This window comes from Patagioenas fasciata, chromosome 3 (assembly GCF_037038585.1).
Source record: "Patagioenas fasciata isolate bPatFas1 chromosome 3, bPatFas1.hap1, whole genome shotgun sequence".
Taxonomy (NCBI): domain Eukaryota; kingdom Metazoa; phylum Chordata; class Aves; order Columbiformes; family Columbidae; genus Patagioenas; species Patagioenas fasciata.
In genome coordinates this window covers 45183629-45195865 of record NC_092522.1, presented here as the reverse complement: position 1 = coordinate 45195865, position 12237 = coordinate 45183629, and the positions used below count along the sequence as shown (strand labels likewise).

The following is a 12237-nucleotide window of genomic DNA, read 5'->3' as shown; positions in this document are numbered from 1 at the left end:
ATTAACACCTCCTCCTTCTCTGTCAGGAATATATTCATCGGGCATGTTTCCATTTGTCTTGCTGTGTAACTCAAAAAAGCCAACAACCAAAAAAATATCCAGCAAAGAAACCCTAAAAGAGAGTATAGCACTGGAGCATTATTTAATTACTTATCTGTATCAGAATAAAGAACAATAGCTTGCATGCATAAAATCCGCAGTGCCTGCTGCCATTGATTTCCCAGAAACTGTCAGCATCTGTACAGGGAGTTGGAGTTTGAAATGGGCCATTTTGATTAAGTTACAAAATTCCACCAGGAATTTCAAATATGTCTATTTCAGGGGAAAAAAAAATACAGCACACTGTTACCCACACTGTTGTGGGTAATTTGGCTGCAAGTTTGATTCCGACCAATATTTGGATGACATGTGTTTCTTTTAGCTGCTGTCCCTATCAATAAATAGATATAATTGGGTTACAGTCTCCACGTATAAGACACAGGCCTCATGAAAGACTAGTTAAGATTTTGTTTCAAGACAAACTTCTGTTTCTGAATAACTATTGTGCCACCTAGTGGGTATTAAACTACACTTCTAAGCAGATGGAAAGACTGACTTAAAAATACCCGTGAATACTGAAACATAGTATTTATACAAATATTTCCAGTGGCATGTTGAAAGAAAGCATTTTCCCTTTTTGTCTGATTTTTTACTAGTGTTTTCCATGAAGATTAAAAATATTCTGTTTCAACTGTATCATAGCATTTTGCTTACAATTGTATTAAAAAAAATATAATTTGTAAAAAGGGCAGACACACAGCTCTTCACCCCCCTGGCAATAGATCCATGCCTTAATAAATTACTAGCATATTTCATATGCTTTAATGCTTTGATACCATTATCAGTATAACAGGTTATCCCCAAATCTCAGATGTTAGGAATATCCATTCTGTAATACAATTAAATACATAACTACACTGAAAATGTTATTTTCTGACTGATAATGCCAATTTTCACTTGGAACCAAAGTAAAATTATTTAAAACATTATTATGATTACATAATTTAAAGGATTATCTAGAGAAAATACTAAGCAATGTGAGTCAAAACACTCTGGCATAAAGTTTCTCTCATAAAATTTCCTTTTCCATATAAATAGTTCCAGTATCCAAATATCTATATAGGTTTCATTAGCTAAGAGCTATTTCTTAGCAATTTTTCTCCTCTAGCTGAAACCTCTGAGCAGTTTTTTTTTCTTTTAGCTTTTTAAGTAAACCATCTGTCCCATGTGGGAGTGTTGGTTTTGCCGCAGTACATAGCAATAGTATTTCAATCAGCAAAGCCATTAACAATAAAATTCCCTTAATAGAGTGTTTCCTAGCATTGTTCAAGTCACTTTATTGCATCTTATGTAAAATTGGCAAACTATCCATCATCAACAAAAGCTATAGTAGGCGGTCTGCATTTTTTAGCACCTGTGCGCAATGCCATTGTTACAGTAGAAAATGTACTGGTCAGCAGTAACACAATTTAGAACATTTTAGGATTCTTTCAGACTCGAGACAACTTTAAACTCATGTTATTTAACACATTTAAATGATGTATTTTAGAAATCTTTCATATAATAGGACCTGACACCAGGTAAACATGACATCAGGATTGGAGGCTTTGAGAGCTATTTGCTAGGCCTTCTTTTTTTATTATTATTTTGCCTAAATAAATAGCACAGCAAAGCTCATCTTCTTTCAGCAGCATTTGTCAAAAAATATCTGAAACTCAGCTTGAAGCTAACAGAAAATGAAATTACGTTTCAAAGGAAAAACCATATTTTTTGAAAAGGCAGAAAATCAGAACGGTTGTTTGAGGTTTTATTTATGGTCTCTTTTTTTTTTTTGGCTATTTATTTTCTTTCCATTGAAAGTATTTCCAGGAAAAAAAAATCTTTTCAATTTTCTGATTTCAAGGCTTGACAGCTTTTGTCATTTCATGTTCTTCTTGCAGACAAATGAAATTGAGAAGAGTGTGTCAGATGAGCTTCTTTAAAGCTAAGAATCCAGGCTCTCTGTCTTCTTTGATACTTGAAAAATGTTTGTACTGTTTTCCAGTTTCCCCTGGTGGTGTATTGTGTCAGTGAGCCAAAGATGAAAGCAAAAATGTATTTATTTTATGGCATAATCAATTGATTGCTTTGTTTTAACACAGTTTCATTAAAGATAGTAAAGAAGTCTGCTAATGAGGTGTGTGGTTCCCTGTAAAGGTTCTTAAAGGCTAATAGTCACATTAAATATGGACTTTAAATGCATGCAAGGATTACTAAAAGTAGGATTGGATTACAAATATATTTAAAGTACATGTTCTATCTAGCATTGGCAATGAGCTCTTCATAGATTAATTTGCTGAAACATTATTTTTTTTTAGAGCTGGATGCCATTTTAGTAAAAAATTAGAAATTCATTAGAAAGCTTGAATTTTTTTCTTCTCTCTATCTAGGCACATATTTTTCTATGTCTATTCAAGGTACTCTAGCATTTAGCAACATCTCAGAGGATAATATAGTTAAGTGTAAGAATTGCCATTACTTTATCTCACATGACCAACATTTTAATGTGGTCTTTAAATACCTCATTGGGAGGATTATCTGTGGAGTCAATGGACAATATTTCATAAAGAGATGACTGAGTACACAGTGAAATTTTAGATCATGACTTTGGCTCAATATTCAACAAAATATGAAGCACTATGAGGTAAAAAAAGAAAGTGGATATATATATAGATATATAAAATAAAGTATTGAAGTGAAGTCTCTAAGATGGATAGTTTTTAATCAAAGGAAAAAAATGCACACCCCTCACACATGAATGAGATAATTATAAGGCTGGTATTCTTCTTTCATCTCGATCTGATATCATGTTTAAATTCAACATATTAACCACCCTTCAGCCAAATGTTCCTGTCCCCAGATACCTGCAAAGTCAGTGGGTTGCTCAAAGTGAGTAAAACTCTCAGTATTTGTTTGTAATTCCATGGCTATGTTTTGAACTGCATGTCTGCTTTCTCCAATATCAATTAGACAGTTGGGATGTCATTCTAATAAAGATCTTTGAAAGAGAAACTGCCTAGAATTTAAATAATTTCTTCCCTTCATAAAAATGCACCTCGTAGATTTAACTCTTTGAACAGATAGTCAGTATTTACTGTAATCTTAATTAAGCAAGACCTGATTTGCTCTGGCTTTCAAGCATTTGAAAATTATAGACACAGTTCATGTAAAAATTCTATCTTAAATGGAAGTCTTAAGTACAAGGAATCAGAAATACACATCTGGATTTTTTATATGGCAGCGATATTTTTTTTTCTCTTCTTGTCTTAGTGGTAACACAGTATTTATTCTTTTGTAGCTGTTTAAATGAGCAGATGTTTCCACTGAAATCACTGACCATTAGAACACATTAGTATTCAAAGTTACATTTCTATCACAATATAAAAACCCTCGGTGAAGGGTTCATACTACACAAAGTAAGGTGTTTGGAAGAGAAAATATTGTAAAAGCAAATACAGTATAAGCAAGCAAGGCCTACAGCGGATGCTGCAAGTGCAGGCGGGTGGTACAAACGTAAACTTTCAGTCTAAGGGAAGAAGATGCTAGATGCTTGTCAAAAGCTAATTGGCAAATTAAGGCATAACAGAGGATCTTCCCATGGCCCAGCTTTAGATACCGAATTTCCTGGCTGTGTTAGGTGGGCAGTCTCAGGTGCTCCCAGCATGGCATCCCTTACACATCCCAGCAGGAACATTTGGGGTCACATCCCCCACCTCTCCTCCCCAGGGGGATGCTCCCTTCTGCTGACTGCAGGGCAGCAAGGCAGACGGATCAGGTAGCTTGGTGCTGTGCATCAGATGCATTAAAATCTCTCCAAAGTAATGAAAACAACACATATGATTAAAGAAATTAGTTCCTAGTTTGCCCGTGCTTGATCTCACACATCAACAGCAGCAACACAGTAAGCAAATAATAAGCAAATCTAATTCATTAATGACAAAAGTGATTTTAAAGCACTGACGTTAAATTTCAATAATTTTATAAGCATAAGCAAAACATCTTTAGGTACGGAAAATGGAAGAGCTTTAGTTGAAGTCTTTGTGGGTTATGTTTGACTGAGCTTTATCTATATCAAGTTGATAGCTAAGTAGTGAAAGATACAGTCTTTCCTTACAACAATATTTGGAATAATGTGACAAAAGCATATGTATGTATATGTGCAGATATGTGTGTGTGTGTGTGTATATATATGTATATATATATACACCTATCTGTATGTATAAACACATGTGTATATATATCTGCAAATATATACATATACTTTCATATGCAGATAAATATACACATCTGTCACATTTTATATGTGACATATTTATATGTATATATTTGTATGTGTACATAAACATAGAAGTATAAGAGTATATCACTTATTTTTATCTACTGTGAATGTGTAAGACATTGGTCAGGATATTTCATAATGGAGCCAATTTCTATGGCTCTGTATTCTCATTCTGCAAAGATGCAAATCTATAATGATTGTAATATATTTAATCATCAGTATAAGTAAGTCATGGTAAATCTGAGGTCCTGTTCACTACTGATTACACTGTGCTTCCTGTTATCACATACACATTCATAAGGAATCCTGTGTCTTGTGCAACACAAGCTGCGAGTGATGTGAGCTGCTATACAGTAAATGTAAACCCATGAATGCTACTGTGAATACTTGCATCTCAATTTTTTTCATTTCAAATTTTTAAAATTTATTATTGTATTTTGAAAAGACACTCTATGTTTGATTTGAGAAATAGGTATGTGTTATCTTGGGCATGATTTCAGGAAAAGCTTAAAATTCATATATATTTTTATTTTACCAACTATTACTTTTGGAACAAAGTTTATGTGCCAGTTTAGGTAACTGCAGGTACAGGCTTGGCTTCTTACGTTAGAAAACAAGTTTATAATTCACTGCATGGAGTTCTCTGCTGTTCAGGCTAATGTGTACACAGTAGCAGTGCAGAGGACAGCAGAAAAATGAGGTATGCAATTTTCTTGTCTTTCAGATGAGATGTGAGGTTCTTCAGTCGTAAAGGCTTGCCAGTGTTAAACTCACATGCGGCCAAGCCCACAGAGTTCCCAGAAAACACATCTTAGAACCCTTTAAAGACAGCAAGAAAACAGACCTCCACAAACATGGGGATTGTGTGTATGTGAATAGGAAGGGTTAAGGAAGGGAATAAATATGGTAAGCTGAAATGTGAAGTACTCACGCAACCAATGAAACCTTAAATAAGCACAGAGAAATGCATGACAGTACTGTTCCTACTCTATTCTATTTTGCTACCTATTTACAGCAATGTGCAATGAATTAGGCTTTTCAAAAAATTCAGGTTTTTAAACCTGTGCTGTATCCATTTATTGAAATTAGTCATCAGTTCTGTAGTTGCTTTCTCCATTCCTTTAATAGGTCTTAGTGGGATATCGAGTATCTCAGTCCCTCCAGCGGGGCAGGGGACAGAGATGTGCTGGGAAGGTTGTATGCGGAAGTTTGCACAGCCAGTGTCTGTTCTGTACCTGCGCTTTTCCTCAACAGTGATGGGAAGTGTACATTGCCTCTGGTGTTCTCTGGCCTGGTACTTTTCATAAGCTCTTATTAGAAAGCAGAAACATGAACAAAAAAAAAAAAAAAAAAAAAAAAAAACCCAAACAAACAAACAAAAAAAAAACACAAAAAAAAAAAAAAAAAAGAAGAAAAAAACCCAAAAAAACCCAAAAAAACCACAAAAAAAAAACCATACCACCACAGTGACTAGCATAGCAGTACTCTTAGGTAAGTAATTATATATTCTTAGGGTAAAAATAGTTTCCTTTGTTGCTCCCTGACTTGAAATTGTAATGTAGTGTATCATACCAATGATTTGTAAACTCTTATCCTGGTATATAAACCTGTAATCATTTCACAGTTCGGTTTGTTTGCCTCACTCAGGCTGTGCTGCACTGTTTGTTTTGCCAAAATGTTTGTGGCTGCTTTCCCACTTGGTCGCACATCATTCTGTCTTTGAGCTTGGCTTGCCAGGCAGTGTTGGCGGGCTGCACCGCAGGGCATGCTGTCCTTTCCTTGGACCCAGGACACTCTCTCTGTAGCACTTCTTATAGAGAAAGCAGAAAATGAATGGCAGTTTTGGAAGATGATGGATAACTTGGCTTGCTTTGGCTTCCTAAAAGAGAAGAAAATCCAGTTGCACTGAGCTGTTATGTTGCGTTGGTGGTAGTGATGTTGCTACGTGAATGAACATATGGGTAATACATTTTTTATTTAATTAAATAGTTCAATTACATAAGCTTGTAAAAGAATCAGAATAACAAAGGACTGTACTCATCATCTTGTTAGCACTTCCGTTTAATCAAATAATCCAGTCACTGCGAGCTGAGGGCTCCCTTTAATGCCTGAGGGGTTTAAAAAGCTGAGTTCCAGCTTGCAGGATTGCACTGGGCAGCAGGGAGTTGTCGGTGGGTTGCTCTCAGTCTCTCCTCTTCCTCAGCTCCTGGACTGCTAAGGACTGTGCAGGTTTTCATTGACAGTGGCTTAGAGAAATTGCTTTGTAGTTCAGGAGTGGGAGAATTGACCTGAGAAATAAAGATTTGGTTCCAGCACTTGCTTAGCATCTGAAAGACTGCAGCTGAAGTCTGGTTTTCGCAGTCTTCCTCATGAGGAGTCTTTTGAAGCACAGCAATTCTGAAAGGCTTTATTGGATATTTTACATTGAAACTCCATTTCAAAGTCTACAATTAAACAGAATTCACAATCTTTTTATGGATTTAGTGATGGTACATCATTTACACATTAGTTTTGCAAGATTATTTGTATCTTTTATGTTGTCAAGTTTTGGACTTCCAAGATTAATACTTCTATTAGTTTATGGTTGTGTTACGGAATGAAAATGGGAATTACTACCAAGTTGTCAACTATTTTTATTTCTCAGTAATACTGTTATTTCTACCATCACTTCTAAGGGATAGGGTTTTTTGTTCTATGCACTCTTCTCCCTGGTCCTTTCTTATGTATTAGAAGACACCAGCTGGTCGTCTTTTTTTTTTTTTTTTTTCTTATGAAAAAGCAACATAATGATATCATCACCATCTACGTTTACCTGTCAGACTTATCAATCAATACTTGACTATGTTGGCTCTTACCTGGTAGAGTTTTTACAAGTGTATATATGTGAAGGGGATGCTTTCTGGCTTTCATCCTCTGCTCCCTGTCCCTAATGTCAGTGAAGGAAGGTCTGCACCCTCTAACATTAATCATTTCTGGCATATATTTAGCAAATATCATTATTTCGGATCTCTCTCATACTATTATGGTTTTGAGCTCATCCAATCTGACAGCTCCGGAAAAGATGCACGCTTCCTAAATACAACATTGCAAGAAGGATGTTTTCCAGGAATCCTGTTTGAGTCAAAGATTTTTTCCCCACAGTGACTAACCCCCTGGCCCATAGACAAGTGGCAAGAACATTGTCAACATGTGCTTAAGTGATCTGTGGTTTTGTTTCACCTATCTATAGGAAGGGGCAAGCCAAACTTGAATATTGTTTCACTGTCTTCTTCAAAGGAGAACGTTATTGTACGTTGGGTTTGCACGAGTCTTCATTTGTAATTTTTGATTATGTGGGACCTCCATTTTTATAGACCTGAAAGTTAATGGTGTCTTTGGTCAAGGTAAAGGAATGAGGTGGTATGAGTGTGCCTGGGGGGCTGTAAATGAAAGCAAGAGCATGGTTCTCATCTACACTTCTGCTTGCCTTTTTGAAAAAGACTTTCTGCAGACTTTCGTTTCATTAGCATGGGTGTGGTGAGTCTGTCCTTCTCATACAGGGCAGATTTGACTTCTGCAGCTTCTTTGAAACGATATGATAGGGATGCATGAGGACATGTTGCTGTGTGCTTGGTGGCCTGAACTACACCAGGGCCACAGTCAGAAGTAGTATGTCTTGAGGAAGAAAAAGCCCAAATATGATGTGTCCCACAGCTTCTCTAATAGATAGCGAGGACATGGTGAAATTGTGTCAGAAAAGTCCATTTAGATTTTTGGGCATAGGGACAATTAAAATGGTAAAAAATATTGAACATTTTAAAGGAGCTTGACAAATTTTCAGAACGTCTTTTTGCCTGAAATTTCATGCAAAACTGTACATTTCTTTCTTGTGAAGTTTTCAAAGAAAATAAAAATTGGAATGTATTTTTTCATATAAAGTGTTTTGTTGTTTTTTTTTTTATTTTAGTTTCAACCTACTTTAAGAAAATGAAGGTTATTAATGTTGGTTTACAGTTTATAAAATTCTTACCTTTTTTCTTTTTAGGAATTGTTTTAATTGCTCCAAATTTCCAACCTTTCTATCAGGAAAATAGTAAATTTAACTGTGTGATTTCCCAGAACAATATTTATTTGTTATTATTATGTTCACATCCTGTGTGATATAATGAGGAATGCATTGAAAGTGGATTGAATTAGATTAGGATAAGGCAGCATCATTGTAACTTTGTCTTCCTATTAATAAAGAGAAAATGTTTCATTTATGCTAGATATCAAAATATGGAGGGGCTTGTGTTAGTTGTTGTGCATGAGCTAAGAGAACAAATTCTTGGTCTGTTTACTGCGTGTCAAAGAAAGTGCACCATTTAAAATCATATAGTGTCTTGCGGCTTGGTAACAAAACCAAATGCAGTTCAAAGGAAAACAAAATTTAGAAATTAATTAAAGAACCAAAACCAAAACCTTCTCTTTTGGTTAAGTATTTTGTTAACACTAGCACATCGTAATACTCATTATTATCTCATGCTGTAACATACTGACTCTGGGAGGATTCACAGTTAGAAAACAAACAAACGTTTCCCTTTGACAGCGTATTTTGTCCAATATTTATGATCAGTGATGGATTTTTTTCATCCAAATTCTTGTTTCTTGATGATATGATTGATTTAGTACAATGAATCTGTCAGTTGGCCACAGAAGTTAATGAAATAAAGGAAATGCACATTCCTATTCTGGGCATGTCTTCATTCTGCGTAAGTGCCTGAGGAAAAGGATTAAGGCTTAATTATGAATCCCTTTCATGCTTTTTCTCTCTTTTCCTAAAGTGTTTAGTGGTTGCTTTGACATACATCTGCCAAACATTTTTTTCCTGACTCTAGAGACCATATTTTCCAAGGAAATTTTAACGTGTGTTACCCCAAAGACATTTTGAAGTCATTAGATGTACAAAGTCCTTAATCCAAGTATAAAAATGTGCATGAAAAATGAATAGTGGCATGAGCAAAAAAGTACTACTGAGAACTTTTAGTACCCTTATCAGCTGAAATGGAGGTGAAAATATTTCTGCAGCCTCACAGGTTAGAGGAGCTTGACACAGTGAAACAATGCTGGCTTGTGTCTCTATAGTTTAAAGAAAGGGAGAACAATATTTTTTTTGCCATTAGCTGCAGCTGGAGGGAGGAGAGGCTGAGGCTGTTTTGCTAGTGCCAGGACAGCACTGGGGACCAGCATTGATTCTCACTTGGAGGATTTATGGCTGCATGTGTCTGGCTTTTAGTTTTGCAGGCTCCAGAACAGTGGGCTGTTGAGATGCTGAGTTCAGGACAGATCCGCCAGAGTGGTGGACTTAGGGGGTGTTTTAATACTACTTCAGGTTCAAGTTCTTCCGGGATTTTGGTTCTTCTGTGACTGAATGTTTTAAGGAAACACTATATGAATACTACAAAGAGCTCAGATTAATCACACCTCTAAATTGACTATTACCACACACAGATTTGACTTGAAACGTGTCCCAGGCAGCTTGGCTTTTAAAGACAGCTTTCAAAGTGGTAAAGTGATTTTACGTGTGAACATGCAGACGATTATTTACTGTCTTCACCTGTTCATTTGTTTTTTGTTTTTTCCCTACTGCAGACTATGTCAGAGAGTCACAATGATCATGCAAAATAACAGTTCAGCCTCGCCCGTGTTTTCAAATGTGAGCTCCTTCTGGAAGAGCGATTCACACGGACCGAGACTACTTGATGAAGCAGCATCGCTCATTGGCAGCTATGATTTCCCTCAGACCACAGAGAGTTTTACCTTCTCCACTGTGCAACCAACAAATATGTCCCTAAATGCCACAAGCAAAGACCCTCTGGGTGGACACACTGTCTGGCAAGTTGTTTTGATTGCTTTCCTCACTGGGATCCTTGCACTGGTCACGATCATAGGAAACATCCTGGTGATTGTTGCATTTAAGGTTAACAAACAACTGAAAACGGTCAACAACTACTTCTTGTTGAGTCTTGCTTGTGCAGATTTGATCATCGGTGTTATTTCCATGAATCTTTACACTACATACATCATCATGGACCACTGGGCTTTGGGAAACTTGGCCTGTGACCTTTGGCTCTCCATTGACTATGTTGCCAGTAATGCCTCTGTCATGAATCTCCTTGTCATAAGTTTTGACAGGTATTTTTCCATCACTAGGCCACTTACGTACAGAGCCAAACGAACAACCAAAAGAGCTGGGGTGATGATTGGTTTAGCATGGATCATCTCTTTTGTTCTTTGGGCCCCTGCCATCTTGTTCTGGCAGTATTTTGTTGGGGAGAGGACTGTGCCTCCTGATGAATGTTATATCCAGTTTCTAAGTGAACCTATCATCACTTTTGGCACTGCCATAGCTGCCTTTTACTTGCCAGTCACCATTATGAGTATTTTGTATTGGAGGATCTACAAGGAGACCGAGAAACGCACCAAAGAGTTAGCAGGGCTACAAGCTTCGGGCAGCGAAGCAGAGGCAGCACATTTCGTACACCAGACAGGCAGCTCCCGGAGCTGCAGCAGCTACGAGCTGCAACGGCAGAGCATGAAACGCTCCACCCGAAGGAAATACAGACGCTGCCACTTCTGGCTCACAATGAAGAGCTGGGAACCCAACACAGACCAGGGGGACCAAGAGCACAGCAGCAGCGACAGCTGGAACAACAATGACGCTGCTGCCTCCCTTGAAAATTCAGCTTCCTCTGATGAAGAAGACATGGCTGCAGAGACCAGAGCCATCTATTCAATCGTGCTGAAGCTTCCTGGTCACAGTGCCATCCTCAATTCCACAAAACTACCCTCCTCAGAAGATCTGCAGGAGTCAGGGGATGAACTGCAGAAATCCGACACAGAATTGAAGGAAAAGAAACCTAAAAAACTGCACCCTCCCAAAAGCGTTCCAGATGGTGGAAATTTCCAAAAGAGTTTTTCTAAGCTTCCAATTCAGCCAGGGTCAGCAGAGACAACCACAGCTTCTGATGGCATCTCATCAGTGACCAAGACATCTGCAGCCCTGCCCTTGTCCTTCAAGGAAGCAACCCTGGCAAAAAAGTTTGCCGTGAAGACCAGAAGTCAGATCACAAAGCGAAAACGAATGTCACTAATCAAAGAAAAGAAGGCAGCACAGACACTCAGTGCCATTTTGTTTGCCTTCATCATTACCTGGACCCCATATAACATAATGGTTCTGGTGAACACCTTTTGCAATTGTATCCCCAAAACTTTCTGGAACTTGGGGTACTGGCTTTGCTACATCAATAGCACAGTGAACCCCGTGTGCTATGCACTGTGTAACAAAACATTCAGAAACACTTTCAAGATGCTACTGTTGTGCCAGTGTGACAAACGAAAACGACGCAAACAGCAGTATCAGCAAAGGCAATCTGTCATTTTTCATAAGCGGATCCCTAGGGAGGCTTCATAGAATAGTATTTTTTAAACAGTTAAAGTAAATAACAAAGTGGGGATGGGATGGGATGGGATGGGATGGGATGGGATGGGATGGGATGGGATGGGACGAGATGGGATGAGACAAGATGAGATGGGATGGGAAGGGAAGGGAGAGGAAGGGATAGGATGGGTTGGGGTGGGAGGGTGGTTCCAGGGTGCTGATTCAAACATTTAAATGTCAAGACGTGAAAGCAGCTGCCAGGCTTATGTATCCTTTTAATAAATACAGTTTAATATAAAACTCAAGTCTGCATTCAGCAAAAACTATCAAACTTCAACATTTTTACCAAGGAATGAAAGACTTAATAAAGTTTTCCTACAAATTTTCAAGAAGCTGTATATCAATTATAAACCCATTACTGATCTGCCCAGCTCTTTGATTATAATCAGCTCTGGGATCTCAGGTAAGCACATCTAGCTAG

General features: G+C 37.5%; 1 protein-coding gene across 5 annotated transcripts in view; it reads left to right on the top strand.

Annotated features, from left to right (window-relative positions):
• The window catches only part of CHRM3 (cholinergic receptor muscarinic 3), a 272225-nt gene extending 260394 nt beyond the window's left edge, over window positions 1-11831 (top strand). For all 5 annotated transcript variants that reach the window (XM_071806241.1, XM_065834730.2, XM_071806244.1 and 2 more), the window contains one exon: window positions 9968-11831. In XM_071806241.1, the coding sequence (XP_071662342.1) occupies window positions 9968-11789 (1822 nt within the window). In that variant the 3' untranslated portion in view covers window positions 11790-11831. The remainder of the gene's footprint in view (window positions 1-9967) is intronic.
• The last annotated feature ends 406 nt before the right edge of the window (window positions 11832-12237 follow it).